The following is a 19,809-nucleotide window of genomic DNA, read 5'->3' as shown; positions in this document are numbered from 1 at the left end:
CCAGAATGCGCGTTTCGTCCTAGCTAGGTGGATAACGCGATGGCGTTTGGAGCAAACGGTTCTGGGTTCGAGTCCCAGAGTGAACATCAACTCTGAGGTGCAGGTAAATCCAGCTAACGATTCCCAAATAGGACGAAACGCGTGTCCTGGATCCCGCTGCTAGTCACTATCCATCTTTGCTTATAAAGTTGCATATATTATTTTTTTTGATTACACGTTTACACAAATTTAAGATCATTTCAATAGAAGAATTCATTATGAAATAACTAAATGTTGAAGGATGAGTTTTGCATTTATTATGACTTAAACATATACTTATCAACATATATATTCATATTGTTGATGATATAAAATATATTTGCAAGTGTGTGTTTGTGCCTGAAAGAGAAATAGAGAAAGAGAATATATCTCAGTTCTGTTATTGATCTGCTGAAACGAACCGATCTATTTCTTTGGGAATACAAGCTGGGTGTACAGAATTCTTTCGTTGTCATTTATTACCTTGTTTTTATAATATATTTGTTGAAAATCAGTAACTTATTGAATATGATTATTGTTCATCGTCCCAGTCGATTCGTACCCTAATGAAAAAGGGTGGTTAAATCCGAATAACCGGCTGATATGTTGGAACCTCTAGTCAAACGGATTCGTCTGTGGTTATTACGAGAGGATTGTCATCTCCTCTTACAAACTGATCAATGTCAGTCAAATTTCATTACGTTCATTTTTCAAACATCAACCAATATATTCGTTAAACTAACCACGAAAGCTGATCAACTTCCTTAATAATCTTCTCAGTTAGTTCGTCAGCTCCCATTTCTCCCCTTTTCTGAATAATAACTATAAACCGTTCAACCCGACTAAGAGTTGAGTGGATTGTGTTAGTTTTCCATGCACATTGTTTTAGAATAGTGGGTAACTGGAAGGTAGGTGAGAAACGGTTGAATTCTTCCTTATAGTGTTCTATCTATCAACCTAATATCTTAAAATAAGGGTAAATTATTATTCCGTCTCTTCATGGCATATTTTCACAAATAGCTGACGTTTTGGTACCTGTCTCCTTGATGAGTCGGAGCATTGTCTACTGTTGCTTACCTTCTCTGTCATTTTTATTTTTTTTGACTTCACTGTTCACAACCGCTCACAATCATTGCATAAACATTTTATTGGTTTACATTTGAATTTCCGTCGCTCTTCATCGTCCTTTGAGCCTATCGAGATGAGTTTTCGCCCAATTACCAGTTTCGTAGAAGTTTCGGAAATCCATTTTTCTTTCTTAACCCTACACTTAGACCCTAGATATCATTGCTGTATTCGCAGGTGTATGGGCATCATGAAAGCTTCATTAAAGTTGCGTAAATATACATACATTCAATAGTTCATAGTTTCAAAAAGCAATAAAAGCACTAAGTATTCATCATTGGTACAATATCAAGCAGTAAGGGAGTTTAATACGGAAATTCAAAGTAGTCGATAATAAATCTCAAATACTGTTTGTATAATAACGTTTAAAATAGAAGGTGAAAAACGGCTGAAACATCATGGATTAGAAAAAAATGTTTCAATATTTCACACTATAAGCAGCCTACAAAATAAAATCATTTTTTACCAAGTCAGAATTATCCAAAACAGAGTAGTAAAGCCAATCGAAAGATTTTATAATGAATTTCATATTCTCTAATATTGTTCATACATAGTTTTAATTTGTACCATATTTATCAGCTGATCCATCAATCACAAAGTAGAACCAGAACGTATGTACATCGGCTCAAGTTGCCATACCGCATTAGCACGCCGAGATGAAATTGTCAGTTTAAATACTAGTTATCAGCTGATGATCATTAGGTAATTTTGTATATGAAACTCAAAGATAATTAGAAGTATCGGAAAATCACTTCAATCAATTTCATTGAGAGGCGATACGCAAGGTTACTATTATAAATGAATAACTATAAATAATAACTAACAGAATTTCGATGAATATTGAGATTCTGATCTACAAAATGATTAAAACGAATTGATAATCAAATATATTTCATCATTTATGTTTTGTCTCTAGATAAGTAACTTATCAACTGGGGATTTGAAACAGTTAGCCAGTAAATATGTTACACAATTTGCTATCAATGGATTACGTACTTTAGTTTATGCAAGTCGTCAAGTGGATTCTAAAGAGTATTACCAATTACTCGATGAATTTTATCATGCCAATTCATTATTTGGCTCTGAACGTAATGATGCATTAAAAAAAATTTATTCAAAGATTGAATATAATTTAACATTAGTTAGTATTACTGGAGTTGAAGATAAACTTCAACCTGGTGTTCATGAATGTTTAAAAAATCTTCGTGATGCTGGAATTCAAGTAAGAAAATCTTCAATGTATTATTTTCCTATATACATGCATTCTAAGTAAGTATTATTAAACATTCAAATGAAACTTTTTATAAAACAGATGCATTGGGATTGGCAGTAGAATTTAAGTTGCATATTTCGTTCCATTTGGGACTCGTACCTAGATCCCAATGCCAACGAATATTCCACAACTCGAACCCATTACCTTTAGCTTCCAATAGGCAGCTTTTTGTCCACTGAACTATTGAGTTCAGATAATCGCTAGCTCGTGAAACCGACTATGAATGTTAATTTGATTTTCACTGGTTTGAATAATCTCATTGTTGGTTGTAAGAAAGAACTTCCATAAAACCCGCTAACCAGTAAAAGTTATTTAACCTATCAAGTCCAATGTTCGTCATTTAAAACGGCTATGACACCTCATAGAAAAAACCACGATTCTCCCAAAGTCACAGGACTTATTTATTATCTGAAAACCAGAGCAACATTCAATATAGGTACATTGTGTGTTTAGGCAGTGTTGAAGACCGGGAGGATCATTCAAACACTGGCGGAAATGAGAAGATATAACCTCATGGTGTATGGATTAAGTGAAACTCATCGAATACAATCTGAACAATTGAATTAGCCTTCGAAGAGGAATTTTTATATTCTGATCATGAAGAAGAAGATATCTCCACATACACAGGGAGTTGCGTTGATGCTGGTCAAAGAAGCCTGAAAAGAGCTTTTAGGATGCGAAGCTCATGGCTTGAAGATCACTAAACATCCTTCGACACAGAGAAGAAATGGATTACAATCAATGTCATTCAGTTCTACGCGCCCACTAATAATAGTAGAAAAGATAATAACTGCCAATCATATGGCAGGCTGCAGTATATCATAGTGAACTTCTCACGAAAAGATCCTAACATTCTGATGAGAAACATGAACGACAAGGTCGAAAAACAGATAACACAGGGTATGAAGACGTTATGGAAGTATTTTGCTGCAAAGATGATTTAAAAAAGCAATATGGGTTTCTCCGAACCACACTATAAAGAACCACTTTATTTTCTCATTTATTTCAATACATAAACATTGGCACAACGGGGCACCAAATACATGTGTCACACAATAACAATGAGGCCAGTAGCAGTTATTATTGGTTTGTATGAGGGCTGTGATACTTTCCGGATGTTCAAAACGAAGCAGGAGGACCAGATCGATCCCATCTCCAGTAATCAAAATTTCAAAAAATCACACTTTATGGAAAAGATATGGAAGAATTGAGAGTCTTTAAACTCAAATTCAGCATAACTGATATACAAATGGATCTGATACGAATATGAAGGAGTAGGTTATCAATTTGGGGGTAGCATTCCTACAACTGAAGAATATCTGGAGCGCTAAACAACTGTCACAAAACATCAAAGTCAGAATTTCCAATGCCAACATTTAAACTGTCCTACTGTACAGAGATAAAATTTGGAAAACTTCTACATTCATAGTCAAAACGTGTAGGTATTTATAAACAGCTGTCTATTTAAGGTACTCTATATCCGTTGGCCAGATACCGTCATCAATAATCTACTGTGGCAGAGATCAAATCAGCTACCACGTGAGGAGGAAGTCAGGAAAAGATATCGTAGGGGGATAAGTCATATTTTACGAAAATCACCAAAGTACATCATAATGTATGACCTTAACTTGGAATCTTCAGCGTGAAAGAAAAGAAGCGGACCAAATGACAAATCGCTTAAGAAACTGGAGACAGACATCAAAAGCAATTTTTAATGTTATGTTAAATGTTTCTATCAAATTTAGTTACTAGCTAATTAGTAAGTTGATTGATTCTAGGGATAAATTCAATTTTGGGTTATAAAATCTTTAGGTTCAAATACAGCTAGTAAACAATTGTTTGTCTATCATGTTGTAAATGCTTTCTTTTGTTGTTGTTGTTCATAATTCAACTTTTATTCTTTCATTTCTTTTTTTTATTATTTATTAATTATCATTATTTTGAACTTTAGGTTTGGGTATTAACTGGAGATAAAGAAGAGACAGCAATTACTGTTAGTCGTTCTGCTGGACATTTTACACCAAATATGAATTTAGTTCATTTAACAAATTGTAAAGATTTTTCTAATTTTGCTTATAAATTATTTAATTATTTAGAAAATTTAAAAAATTTTCGAGAAAAAAAACGAAATTTAAAAAAGAAAATGAAACAATTTTTTGAAAAATCAATAAATGTCATAGAAATGAAAACTAACAATCGTATAAAAATTGATTTTAATTATCAAAATGATTTTGTTGATGAGAAATATTTATATAATAATAATCATAATAATAATAATAAACAATTGTTTATAAGTAGATCATACAAAAATGTAGAAGATCGACCACGTTATAGACATTCAAAAAGACCTGGTTCTTCTGGTGAACCAATGGCACTTGTAATAGATGGTAAAAGTTTACGATATGCATTGGATGTAAGTTTTTTTTTTGGTATAAGATATTATCATTAATGTGTAATGATGAGAGGGGTTTCATAATTATCCAATGTATTATTGTGAATGATTATCATAGACTAAGTAATTTTATATTTGAAAGCGTGAGTCAATTGAAACTAGACCACCATGGAAAATCTGGAAGCACTGCACGGCCGTTTCGTCATATTATGGGACTCCTCAGCAGTGCGCATCCACGATCCTGCACTCGCGAGATTCGAACCCAGGACCTACCAGTCTCGCGCCAGAGCCCTTAACCGATAGACCACTGAGCTGGCATCCAATTGACTCACGCTTTCAACTATGAAAATACGAAATCTCCACTAAACCCCTTCTGATAATTAAATAATTTTAACTAACTAACTAACTTTAGGTTTAAAAATGATCATATTTATCTGAATTCGAGCAACAGAGTATTATCTTCAGCCCTAACACGGACGAAGTAATGTATGGGCAAAGTGAATATACCTGTATAAAAAATGGTGACTAGAAACAAAATGTATTCGAGGCTACTTAATAATCAATAAAGATTGACAGACAAATGTCACAGTCCATTTTTATATGTGTTCATTTGGGCTTTTCCTTAAGCAACTACTAAAATACCCCACATTAGTATAGTTCCATGACTCATAGTCCACTTCGTATTACAAATATTAACTCACCTGTATAGTACTTGGAAGAGTAAATCAAGAATAAAACCTCTGAATATTTGAGAGGGACAACTTTTAGTAAATAAAAGTATGTGACAAACAAATAAGCACTAAACAGAATGGATAGATGTCCAAATTAGTTTACAGACGGTGGGATAACATAATATGAAAGCATCTTTTAGAAAATTCTTGACACGTTAAGCAATAAATGATGAAGTCAAATTACGACTTATATATATATATATATATAAATTGTAAATGACTACTATAATATGTAAGCGATTATATTTTTCCTCTGATGATGTAAAAGATTATAATTTACCAGTCCGTAAAGGCGAATGTGAATTCTGAGCGGATTGTATCGATATTATCATTAAGTCACAAGTTTTAGTAAAGTAAAATTGCGGCTAGTAATGAGATCCATCTTTATGTTTTAAGATATGTAATAAGTCAATAGTTTTACTATTCAGATAGCTGTTTTGGCATCACCGATCTGAATGTCAGAAACATTTACTGTCATAAAATGTCATCATTGATCTTTGACGTGGCGAAACTACAAGTGATTATTTTTCTCTTTAATATGCTTGAGTTGATTGTAAAGCAAACTTTCAATCTATTGGGATGCCTAATAAATGTTTATCGAGGTTCAAATAAAAAGCCTACATTTATACGCTAAACATTCAATCAATTTCGATATTAACTTGTTAGAAACAATCGATAAGAAGCCAAGAACCTCTGACTTTTGTTATTTAGCATTTGTCAACATGGGGTTTCTGTAATATTGAGGCAACTATTGCTCCTCGTAAGACCAGAACCAATGTCGTAGTCACAAACGTAAACACTGTACTATTTCGGTCTCTCCTGATCTCCTTTAAGATTCCAGTTTTTAAAATGATCTGTCTAGTACTTATAATATAATCAGAACTAAGTTTTTGATTTTCATAGTTGAAAGCGTGAGTCAATTGAAGCTAGACCACCATGGAAAACCTGGAAGCACTGGACGGCCGTTTCATCCTATTATGGGACTCCTCAGCAGTGCGCATCCACGACCTTGCCTCGCTGGATTCGAACACAGGACCTACCATTCTCGCTCCGGAGCACCTAACCGATAGACCACTGAGCCGGCATTCGTTGGTGTTTATGCCTAACTCCAACCAATCCATGAAGTTGAGCTACCGTTCACCAATTGTGTTTAGTGAGTTCCCATCTTACAACAGACGTGGTTTGAACTCCACTGGTCACTGCTTCTCACTAGAACTCCAGGATTTACTTCTCCAAGTCAGTCACTAGTAGTCACTGAAGACAGAAAAAGACTGTAAACATGGGTTATGTTTGATGTGAAGAAATTGGGTTATTATGTCAAAAAAAGCATTTAATTAATGAAAATAATAATCATGTTGAAATATCAGTCAAAAGGCCGTTCTATCATGAACATATTACTGGTATTGCTACTTCTTATAAATGTGAACACATCTAGTTACTTGTTAGTGTATAATGGAACGGAAGACCGATACAATTAAATACTTAAAAAGACAAGACTGAGATGAAGGCTTATTTATGTGCCAACAACTAATCCATTGTAGCTTCAACCAGTGTTTTTACCGATGATTGAAATCCTATGCAAAAATTACACCGAATTATTTATCATCGACTTATCCGGTCAACAGGTGAATTTGAATATATTCAACTGGGCATAGGTCAGCATAAACTAATAAATAATAACTAAATACATCAATTGATTTTCTTATTTATTTAATATAATATAATATTTATTTAATATAATAAGTTATTGAGTTGCCTATTTTCTTCATTTCGATAAGAATACACAGTACAAACTCTACTGTTCACTAGTTTGAGTTTGAACCTAAGAAACTAATCATCAATACTTTTCAGCAGACAGGATACCACTGTTGGTCGGTATTTTCTGATTTTCAAATGTGAACTAATTGATGTAAAACGATTTATGGATTTGATCATTGTGAAATAATTTTTTTTGCTTTAATAATAAATTCTATTTCCAATTTTTGTAATTGTCATCTATATAGCCTACTCTACGAAAAACATTTTTGAATTTATGCCTACATTTAACTACTGTATTATGTTGTCGTTTGACACCACTACAAAAAGCATCAGTTGTACAACTTGTACGTTCAGGTTTCTCGGAGTTCGGTGTTACTCCGATTACAGCTGCAATAGGTGATGGTGGTAATGATGTTGCAATGTTATTACAAGCTAATATTGGAATTGGTGTATATGGCAAAGAAGGGAAAGAAGCTGTACGTGCTTCGGATTATGCCATTCCACAGTTTAAGTAAGTCACCCAAGTATTTATTGTTAAACAATACATTTAGAAGTGTCGCAGTCATTATTAAATCTAAAAAGAATAGTGAAATTTAAGTTTGTTTTAAGTTTAAGGGTGATATACTTATTTATTAATATGATGAACCGACTTAAGTTGGGCAGCATTTAAAAACCAAGCAGCACTCGACAGCTGTTTCGTCCTCAGATGGGACTTTTCAGTGTACACCTTCAACCGTACCATAGTAGATTGAACCAAGGACCCTTAACCACGCTCTCAGAACCTTAAGTTTATCTAAATTGGGCATGTGAACCACTTGTTGCTAGTCATATGGTCTGAAGTTTAACTCCTCCCCACCAGACCTGAATTCGACCACCTGTGGTGAGGTTGCGTTCGAGCACTGACACCCAGGAGTCCCATACCAGAACGAAACAGTTGTCAAGTGCTTCCTGATTTTCAGTGACTGTCTGGATTAGGTTGGTAAGAATAGGATTCCACAGTCTTGACAAGCTGCCATGCTGATATTAGTTTAATTGATAAGATTACAAATAAATTATTTTGTGTAAAAGTGTTTAGATCAGTTAAGGGTGTGTTATAATTATCCAATTTCAGTTAAAAGTGCGCTCTACTTCTCAATCAATTTATTACATGTTTAAACTATCAAATACCTGGCAAGAAAGTGAGAGAACCTCTGTTAAATTATTTAAAAAATATTATATGTTGTTTGATTTAACTGATTTCCAATAGAGACACTGATTGCTTAGATTCTGGATATTTGAAAAACAACTTGCGGTTGCCATCATACTGTAGACGATTTAAGAAATGCAAGTTTCTGAAGCAAAATCATTCTTGGACGCTAAAAGTGATTTCATAACTCAATGAGGTAGACAATTAAATAGTGTTGAAGGCAGTCGTAAGTGGTTGGTTATACACGAATATATGCTATTTAGCTATGGATCTGATCCGGTAATAAATTTTGTGGGAATATTTTTCAGTCGAAAAGGTACCTTTCATTATAAAATTGTATAGAACAGTTTGAAGAAATTTATCATGACATAGAAGTATTGTTCAATTAATGGTTTTAAGTGCATTTTGAGAATAGGAATGATGAAGTATTGATCATAGACAATTAGAAACATAGATCAAATGAGATAATATAGAATACCAGAAGTTTGATAAATAATATAAAACAGTAAAGGACCTAGGGACACGTCATTTTTATAATAATCATATAGGGACTCATTATAAAACTAACTTTTGGAAATATTGGAATTCACAACGAATTCAGTAATTTATATCAAGTATAGTGTTTTCAATAAAAATTAAAATAATTCAGTACGTAGTTATTAAGAATAGTGTGGTTTCCTACCAAAGTAATGGACTCTCAATTATTAGATTTCAGCTTCGAAGTTCAATTATGATTACATCTCAGTCCTACAGGAGGTCGGTCGCAGTCCGGATAGCTCAGTAGTAACGTCTCTGGCTGTGACACTGGGTGACAGGAGATCGAATCCGTCAGAGAGCACTAGTTCCCTCAAGATTACAGGTACACCTTGCTGACGAGTGCCAAGTAACATGAAACCTAGGTCCAGGGTTTCCTGTTGGCCACCTCCAACCACCATCTTATCTCAATATATAGTGCACGCAGTGTCGATCCACCCATACTAGTGGCCACATCGCAACTTGATCGATAACGTTCGATCTGCACTAAGAAGGACTTGACACACATGACATTGACACTACCCAGTGATCAATCAATTGTGATATCTAATTCCATTAAGACGATTAGATAGTATCATAAGCAAAAATGGATGGTGGTTAGCAGTTGAATCCAGGACGTGCGTTTCGTCCTATTTGGGGCTCGTCAGCTGGAAGTACCTGCATCTATGGATAGTGTTATTAGTTATTACACGAAAGTTTCTATCTTATAGAAGAGTAACATTGTCCACTGTTTAATTATTGAACTCAAAATAATTTAATTAACAACTGCTTATTCAAATAATCATTAAATTCATTGATTTTAATTACTATTGATTAACAATACAAATACCATGTATTTTAGTTGTTACCATGAGTAATCTTTTTTTTAATAATTTTAATGATATAACAATTCTCGGTAAAGCTTTTAATAAAACATTCAAATTGCTGCTTCAAAATTTTATATTAATTTTAAAATATATTTTGGTTTATGTTACATTTTGAAGTTGATAAATATATTTCACCCTGATGTTATCGTGAAAACATTGACTGTTTATGTGTAAGAATAGACTGTAAAACGAAGCAGTATGTTATATACGTTATTAGCTTAGAGACTGATATGTATTAGTGAGTGCTGTCCAAATATGAATACTTAGATACTTTGAAAATTGAATCCATGTTCTGATGAAGTTAAGTGATTCATAAATGATTCTACATTATTGTTTATAATAGAGGAATAATAAGAGTTTGCCCCAAATGCCCTGGTACGGCCGAGGGTGAGGAGAGTCCGCTCTCCCTCTCGAAATACTCTCACATGGCCACGCGTATATAGCCTCTACCAGGGAAGTCTGACTCACCACCTTCTCGTGGCATTACTGTTGTTAACGAAATTGAGAGGACGAAAAGCGAATTTCCGGCACTTTAACCAGGTTAGTGGACACGGAAAGTTCACCTAGGGGAGTTGGAAAACCCTCATTCCAAACCAATGATGCACATGGGATCCAGTATCCTGAGGGAAAAATGGAGTATGAATCAATTGTTGGTCACCGGCTACCATGGGACTGCATCTCCTCAAGATGCTCCATTGCCTTGTGGGTTAGACCTTTAGGTCAAAGGCTCCTGGTGTTGCCCCCTAAGGAAACCACCTGTTTCGGTTTGGGCACCTGGACAGTATCACAGCCCTCACACAAATCAAATGAGATTTGTGTAGCGCATATATATCTGGTGCTTTTTTGTACCAATATTTATGTGTTCAAATAAAATAAAATAAATAAATAAAGAGTTAGCTGATGTTAAAAAAAAGTTATTGGATGAATGATTGGCAGTGGAATAGTAAAAAACCTAATAAGATACCTGTAGGGATTTGATTTTAATTTGCTACTTTATCAGGAATGGTAATATAAACGAGAAGTTCTAAACTGTAGTAAAACAGATATTCGGTACTCGTTGATATTGAATAATAATTAATGATAAAATAGTGAGAAATTCATTGAAAAAAAATGTCATCACCATTTGTTCATCCATGACCAAATGAAATTCATAAAGGAGGAAATGTTTCAAGAAATGATTACAGTATCCATAATCATTCACAACTACAATTTAGATCAACTTTTTAAAACAAAAAAAATTGGTTGAATAGGTGTAAAACTAAAATCCTTATTAATTTAATTCAACTCTGGACTGTTTTCATAAAACTTTGAATGACGTAACAAAATGATTTGATAGTGTAAATAACGAACAGATTGTCATTAACAGCACGAAGGGACAACGAATATTGTTGAGCTCACCCAATAGTAAATGTTCGACCAAGTCAAAGAAATTACTATTTAAAAAAAATTGTTCCATAATATAACTTTTTGTAAAGATTTCCCATCAACTTAAAATTACATCAGTAAACTGGTTTAGTTCAACCACAAAACAGATTTTCCAGGTAGAATTATTCAGACAATTAAGCAAAGAGGATATCTATTTAACCGAATAGTAATCTGAAATGTTGATATTCAACTAAGTACACTATTCTACCTACCACTAAATTGTTTAAAAAATCTTTCAAAAAGAAATTTGATACTTTATTTCAGTAAGTTAGATAACCATTTAAAATTAATAGATCAATTATAATAAATAGTGTAACAATTAATAAAAACTGATACACAAAGGCTTTATTAATCAGAATGGAGAGCTAACAACAAACTGTGTTATCTATCTACCTACTGATTGATCTATCTATAAATATATTTATATACAATTCCATCCATTTTTTGCCATAAAAATCACTGTCATCCTTTCTTCTACTTTCGCTGAATGTAATCTATCACTGATCTGTCAAACTGATACAAAGTACAAATTTAGCTTACTAATAAATAGAGGTTATACGCTCGCGCGTGAAACTGATAGGTCCTGGATTCAAATCTCGCTAGGCGGGATCATGGATGCGCACTGCTGAGGAGTCCCACAATAGGATGAAACGGCCGTCTAGTGCTTCCAGGTTTCCCATAGTGATCTAGCTTCAATCGATTCATGATCTCAACTATTAAAATTAATAAATATACGTTGATAAAAATTAGTAGCCAGGAGGTCTTTAGCAGATATTGCGTATTTCCGTTCCTACTGTAAAACTAGGAACTCATATTCAAAGAAACACTCAATATCAGATTATAGGAAACATTGGACAAATATTTCCAAATATCAGCCCATTGGTTATTATTTGAAGTGTTAAAAAATAATTATAGGCTATTGTTTTGGTCATTTTTGTTCTAGGACCCTGATATCGAAATTTCAAATAAACAAGTACTTACTTGTAATTGAATTCCATTTCTTTAGACAAACATTCAAGGTAGACGTCTACGATATTAAATACTTATGATATTTTAGACCCTGGGTTCGAATCTCGTGAGGCAGGATCGTGGATGCGCACTGCTGAGGAATCCCACAATAGGACGAAACGGCCGTCCAGTGCTTCCAGGTTTTTCATGATGGTCTAGCTTCAATTGACCCATGATTTCAACTATTTTAGATAAATGAATAAGTTTTTACAAACTATTAAATTGTAACAAACTTAGTGGTACTATACCTTTTAAAATTTTCTTTTTTTCTTTTTTACAAACATTACAGACATTTACAACGTCTTCTATTAGTTCATGGACATCAAGCTAATTATCGAATATGTATAACAATGAATCTATTCTATTATAAATGTGTTACATTTGTAACAACACAAGTACTTTATACATTTTATAGTGGTTTCTCAGCTGTATCAACATTTGAAACTGTTTTATTTTCAATATATAATTTAACTGTAACATCATTAATGTGTATGCTATTTGGTATATTTGAACGTCATTTACCAGATGATATATTAAATGCAAATCCATATCTTTATAGAAGGGTAGGTTTATAAACTTTTGTTTTTGAAAACAGAACTATCGAATTCATTATTATTTCTTATTTATAATGGTTTAGAATACCAGATCTTATCATAATATATAGAGAACAAGAAAGCTTTAGATGACTATCTCAAATGTTTTCGAAATTTTTCGCAGCACCAGTTTATGACTATATCTAATACCTGACCTATGTGTTCAAAGTTCAAGGTTAAGCTGAACATGTAATATACAAAGTCAGCAGAATTAGAGGTGAAAAAATAACACTACCATTATATTGAAAGAAAATTATGAAATAAATAAAGTCAAATTTGTGTACTGGAAAATTTGAATTGATTGACTTTATTGTATCATCCTGAAAGTTTCTGTGAGGATGGTCCACAGGTGTTAAGTCGGCTTCCAGAGAACTCTAACAGAGCCTCCAGAGGCTCATAAAGAGCCCCAACCAATCAGTGATTAATTAGAAGTTGTGTGAAGTTATGTTACTAAAATAACGAGATCCTGATTGGCTGATTAACACACTGCTACTATGTAAACTCAAGGTCTCTTAATTACTATAAAATCCCTGTATTTTCTGTACATAAATGAACCTTGCAGTAAAGTGTTTTCTCTCATACTCGAGTCTTCTCCCTGGTGTTCAAGTCGCTGTGTAGTTCTAGCCTGGGGTTATCAGAATAGCTTAGGATCTGAATATAGCGTTCAACCTACAGACGTATCAGTTTCATATGTGACTTTTCGTGGGGTTAAATATGGGAAAATTTGAGGATTCTCAAATTAGGAGGAAATTGTAGTCTAGTGCCTCATGAATTGTAGGGTTTCTCCAACTAATATTAGTTCATAATTAGAACTACTATCAAACTACAATTTGATGTTAGTTATTGAAGAATAATTTATGAGTAATATATTAAATACTGGATACAATATCAAGGGTAAATTAACATTTGTTTGTTAGTTAACTTAATACGTGACTTATTCTTAAAATGGATGAACTGTCATCCTTATTAAGACTGATACTTGATTTTTAACATATTTTTATTTTACAAGATGATTGACCCTTTATGATGAGCTAGTGTTACTGTACTTTTCCAGGTCTTTGATAGCTGACATTAGTGACTGTTTACTTTTTCTTGTAGTTTAATATTGTGTTATATGTCCCATAGGTCATCGTTATAATCAAATAAACAGGAAATTTTGGCTTCTAAGAATAAAAGCCTGATTGTCAAGATCTATCTTCTAATTTTTTCTCATTGTGACTTTGGGAAATCTATGGTTAAAGCGTTTTCATTAGTTAGTGGAAAGATCTAGTGAGAATGAATGAAAAGTGAGAAGTTCGCTATAGGCTTAATAGGCTGCGAGTAAGATACACTATATTTAAGTAATGTTTAACCTAAATATGATTAAGTTATTCCACGATTCACTAAGAAAGAAAGCAAGATATGAAAAAAGATGTTGCCACTATTTATACAAGCAACCCGTGAAGAAACTATTAAGGCAAGAATCACTGAAGTTTAAATCATAATTTCAGTGAGAATGAGAAAGTGAATGACTCAGGGGAAGATAACGAAGACATCTATCTATGTCATCACATCCCATTTTTACCTGTTATCTAAAGTTTCCAACTATACGGTAGGAAAAAGCGAAAAATACAACAATTCAATCCATTATCGGTTACATCCACCTTTACTTTCTCATAGTTCGCCTTCATCTTTACTTTGTTGTTTACTTGGAATAAATTCCAATTATATCACTGATCCCAAACAGGAAGTTAGTGTATCTTTCAACATAGCTGGAACTAAAAATTAAAGACTTTATTTTTATTTTTATAACCCCTAATCATCCAACTTACTTCGAAGCTAACTTCCATTTTGCGTCATGTTAGGTGACGAAAAGGTATCAGTAACCTGCATCCCTTTTATCCTGGTCGATACAATTTCACGCCCTCCCCAATCCATTTGCCATGTCTATTTGGCACTCTTTCCCTATCTTCAGAGTTATTAGCTTAATGAGAGCATCGTTAATGACCAAGGCTCTGAAGAATTCTGTGGTCAAATAGTCGTAAATTATGCACATCCTCAACTTTTGCTACAAATATTTCATAGTCATGATATAATGCAGAGAGAGCCACTGAATAGTTTACTCGTCTTTTACTAAGAAGTTGGAAAATGCAGTAGTAAATATTTAAGTGGCGACATGTATTTAACTGAGCACCTCAGTATTTCAAGACGTTTAATTAGATGATCCCATCAAAAAGATAATAATCACGAAAATTTTCTTTTTTTCTTTTGAATCAAAAAATAATGGTATTAATAGCTTAAACATCAAGCAAATTTGAGATCATGGTATGTTTGCCTATGGATATTAGATGGAATATGGCATGGTACTATAATATTTTATGGTGCTACTTATTTTTTTACTGGTGGATATTACTTCTCTGAAGGTACATTTTATGATCCACGTGGAAATATACAACAATTATTTGATATGAGTCTTTATGGATGTGCAACTTATTTGTTTGTATGGTTTTCAGTCAGTTTACGTATTTTCATTGCATCACATGATTACACTATTGTAGTATTTGGAGGAATTCTAACTACTCTAACTGTGAATATAGCTATATTAATTGCATTACAAGTAAGTAAACTGTATTACTTTTTTTCAATTATAAAACTGAATATATATATATATATATATATATATTTGACAATTGAGGCCTTCTTTTTATTATTCTTATTTTAGTCATAACTAAGGTTTAATACACATAATAACCATCATATACATATCGGATTGAAAGATAATAATGACCCTTATTTAAGAAAAATCTTGATTAATTTTATAATTTTGATCAATTATCGAGATATTTGGTAACTATGAGCTTTATTACTTCCATTTACCAGTATCATACTTTTTGAAATCCGGTATAAAACACTTAGTTGCTGTCTGTTTATAATTATAATATTTTTATGATTGATGCTGAACACTAAACAAGCTGAAAGTTATAGCCTATACAGATACGGATTTATTGTAATAACTATTAGATTACCGAATATAAGTTAATGCAGTGAAGCCAAACTTCTACCATATTTAAAAATGGATGAAAATGAAAAAAACAATCTTAACAAGAGAGTCTTTTTTTTCCGAAGAAGAGATATATAAGTAAAAGCTACTCATTATTCGAACTTAAAAAATTATCTAATAGATACAGGTAAGAAAGAATAAAGCCCAAGCGTTTGTTGCACATTTGTTGGGATGATCCTGCAAATTTCTAGCAATAGCCATGACAAGCTCAAGAAACATTTAGAAGCATTTTTTATCCAATCAGCGTTTGATTAGAAGTTTTACTAGAAATATCGTGAAAATGAAAAGTCACATGTAGAGGTTCTGATTGGCTGGTTACTACACTGCTACTATGTTTAATAGCATTCTAGAATGTTCAGGAAAACCCAAGGACTTCTAAAAAACTAAAAATCCTATATTTTCTGTACATAAATGAACCTTTGGAGTAAAGTGTTTCCCTCACATATTTTGCGTCTTTTCTCTCGTGTTCAAGTCGCTTTGTAGTTCTAGCTTGGGGGTACAAGACTAGCTTAGAATCCGAATATAGCGTTCAATCAACAAGACTTGTCAATATTTACGAAAACATAGTTCAATTTAAGGGACAAGATGTAAATGTTCAAATAATAATGATAATGAGAATATGATTTTGTGAATAACATCAACACAATAGAAATGAGTATTATAAGTCATCATCTACAATTTACTAGTCAAACCGTTTCGATTAACATTTTATATGGCGCCACTATCAATCATACATAGAAATATTGTTTGTTTATTAGTATGATAACATAGCATCAAAGTATAGTTAAAATGAAGTGGAACATTCAATGTACTTTACATACATTTTATGGTATCTACCATAACATATTTTGTTTATCAGGCTAAATAGTAACACAATTCTTACCAGTGAATTACCATTTATTATCATAAATTCTCACAATCCATTTTTGTATTATCGATTGCAGAAACAATTTAACATCTTTTGTTTCAAATTATATACATTCTGCAAACTAATTGCTATGTTTTTAATTTAGAGTACAACAACACTTAATAATATCAATTTTCGCAGTTATACGAAATTATGCCGGTGTCCAACATTCTGGTTTGCTCTACCGCTTATCTTAACTATAGCTAATTTACCATCTTTATTATGGAGAATCATCTCGGACGCGTGGTGGAATCTACAAATTCATTTAAGTAGTATACCTAATAAGCAGATTCGTCGAAAATATCGTCGATCACCAATGGTCTGGTTTTTGGCATTAACAACTAATTATCTGACTGATTCTTATGATATATTTCATCGAAGTGAAATTAGACAAGATAGTTCGTAATCTAGGCAAAGTGAATAGTTTCACAATGCTATCAGTTGAGTAAGTTCAGTAACATTTGTATAAATGAAAAATGTATAACAAAAAAAGCGGCTATTAAGAAGAATAATAACAAAGAGACGGAATAAAAAGTGTCAGATATGATTTATCCGTCATTTGTTTTTAACCATAAACACTTTATTAACTAGTTAAATCACATCATAAGTAACTTGAGATTTTATACTGTTGAAACGTTGATTAGAAACTGTTTCGCTTATAGTGGCAAATAAATAGTCTAATAGTTATCGAACATTGATGCTGGTCTTGATAGTTTTATTGGACACCACCATTTGAAGGTGAATAAGCATTCTTGCCCTATTCCAGCATATCTCATGTTGGACACTTCTACATCCTCCAAATAACCAGATTAGTAATCGCAAGTTTATTTACCTCTTTCTACGATCAAATATATTGTTCCTTCCTATTATTATGAACTATTTTCGTTTTTTTGTATTTGAGAAAAAACATTTAAAAGTCATTGGTATAACACTCACTTAATTTTGTCATATCAAAAGTTTTGCAGACGAAACTACAATATGCTGCTATGACAATGAAGATCAAGTTGACAACTTTTAGCTTTTTGTCAAAAACTCAGAAGCTTTTACCTGCAAGTACTTATTATATGAATGGCTTTATCGAGAACACCTATATCTGAATCTTAAATCGCTAAGGGTTGATATAAGAAACCTTTTGTGCCATCATACGTTGAATATGACACTATGTGGAAGCAAAATTCTACATAACACTTACTCCTTCTGATGAATATTCTATCTGAAACACAATACATTAAAAAAAAACGTTCCTTTATGGTCTATTCCTAATAAATTACCAACTAATTTCATTATTGATACATTTCATAGCAAGCACTTTTGTTCTTAAAACTGTAAGGAATTTCATTGACCTTGTTCCCAACCCATTGTCTCAGCACGTCACTTAGTCATCTTCCCAGGAATTCGGAAGATGTATATCGTAAACACTACGGGAGAACATTTACATCATGATTAATGGGTAGATAATGGACTCTAACAAATACTGATATTCAGCTGCATTACTGAGCTATTATAGCAAAAGTGGTTTATACTCGGACTTGAAAAATCTGTTAAAAACCTTGAGAAATTAGTGACCCATCTAAAACTACCAAATATGTCGAAATTCTATGACCGTTTAAACCTCAGTTTTTATTTTGACAATCTTTGTACGAATCAAATAATAAGAAGCATGAACATTTCGTGATCATTTTCAGGGTCATTTAAAATCCAGACCATAGTTTCATCGAACATAATTGTCTGTTTCAAATATATTGAGTGAATGTAACGTGTGTGATCACATTTTCAAAAAAAGGACTTAGTTAAGGATAAGTAAGAAATTATGCATATATGCCTGGTCACTTTTATAATGAAAAAAATATTCAAATGACAACAGATAGAGCAGTTTAATTTGAAGTCAAATAATATTTTATTAAAAATGCAACAATGAGGTACATGCTTCAGATAATTTCTTTACTTTGAAACAAGCGAACATTGATTAAATGCGCCCTCAATCATATGTTTTCGCATAGTGATGTGAAGAATACTAAATAAGTACATTCGTTTAAACTAACAAAATGTTTGGAAATAATAATAGATAGGGAATTCTTATCAAAATTCACACAGGATTCATCATGAATAGGTATCGTTTGAGAAATCGAGGAGAAATTTGTTGATTTTCACAATATTTAACTCCTCAGAAGTATGTGCACATGATTCAATCTTAGTTTAAATCAAATAATAAACTAAACAGTTAGTCCATTATTTGGTAGTTTACTTAGTTAAACTCAGTCATACCATGACATAATGTAAATGATCTTCTAATGTTCAGTTTATTATTATTATTATTATATTTCTTATTATTATAATTAACTTGGTTGTCCTAAGAAGCTAAAAATCCTCCCTGACATTTCAATCGGTTGTTTTCTCATATATCAAACACTGACTATGAATTGAAGTCGTAGCTATTAGAGAACGAGACAGTTATGTATAATTAAATTGTATTTAACATAAAATATACATTTATTTCCATTCTAAAAAAAAAGATTATTTGTATGCATATACTTCAATTTTATTAGGATAAAAGTTAACTGTCACTGCTTAATAAAATTTTCAATGACGAAACACCGCTATCCAACATTTCTACTAACACGTAAGGCAACAGCGACCGTACCAATATTTTTAAGAAAATATTTAGTTTATTTAGCATCTCAAATAGTATATTTTATCTTTAAACCAACTTTACAGGTTTATTATAGTAACTATCTCACTAAATTCTGATAATCATACGGTAAACAGTTAATTTGCAAAATAACAATCAATTGTCTCAATTTTGACTTTTTCTTCTGCAAATATCAGTCCATCTTCTCTGATTTTATTGTTCATGCATTTTCAAACCGATTGCGCTTCGTTCTTATTCTTTCCTTATCGATCTTCTAGTGAAATACATTCTATGCCTGACCATCACCATATACTACCTATATGA

At 32.5% G+C, this 19,809-nt stretch overlaps 1 protein-coding gene across 1 annotated transcript in view; it reads left to right on the top strand.

Annotated features, from left to right (window-relative positions):
* The window catches only part of Smp_159720 (putative atpase, class VI, type 11c), a gene marked incomplete at both ends in the record, with an annotated part of 47,217 nt that overhangs the window by 6,878 nt on the left and 20,530 nt on the right, over nucleotides 1-19,809 (top strand). The window contains 7 exons of the mRNA XM_018799012.1: nucleotides 2,065-2,365; nucleotides 4,368-4,467; nucleotides 4,735-4,829; nucleotides 7,543-7,808; nucleotides 12,606-12,879; nucleotides 15,185-15,505; nucleotides 16,963-17,254. Of these exons, the coding sequence (XP_018650844.1) occupies nucleotides 2,065-2,365; nucleotides 4,368-4,467; nucleotides 4,735-4,829; nucleotides 7,543-7,808; nucleotides 12,606-12,879; nucleotides 15,185-15,505; nucleotides 16,963-17,254 (1,649 nt within the window). The remainder of the gene's footprint in view (nucleotides 1-2,064; nucleotides 2,366-4,367; nucleotides 4,468-4,734; nucleotides 4,830-7,542; nucleotides 7,809-12,605; nucleotides 12,880-15,184; nucleotides 15,506-16,962; nucleotides 17,255-19,809) is intronic.

The sequence above is a fragment of the Schistosoma mansoni genome, chromosome 3 (genome assembly GCF_000237925.1).
Source record: "Schistosoma mansoni strain Puerto Rico chromosome 3, complete genome".
Classification (NCBI taxonomy): Eukaryota; Metazoa; Platyhelminthes; class Trematoda; order Strigeidida; family Schistosomatidae; genus Schistosoma; species Schistosoma mansoni.
Note: the sequence above shows the minus strand (reverse complement) of the source record. Positions and strands in the feature narration are given on the sequence as shown.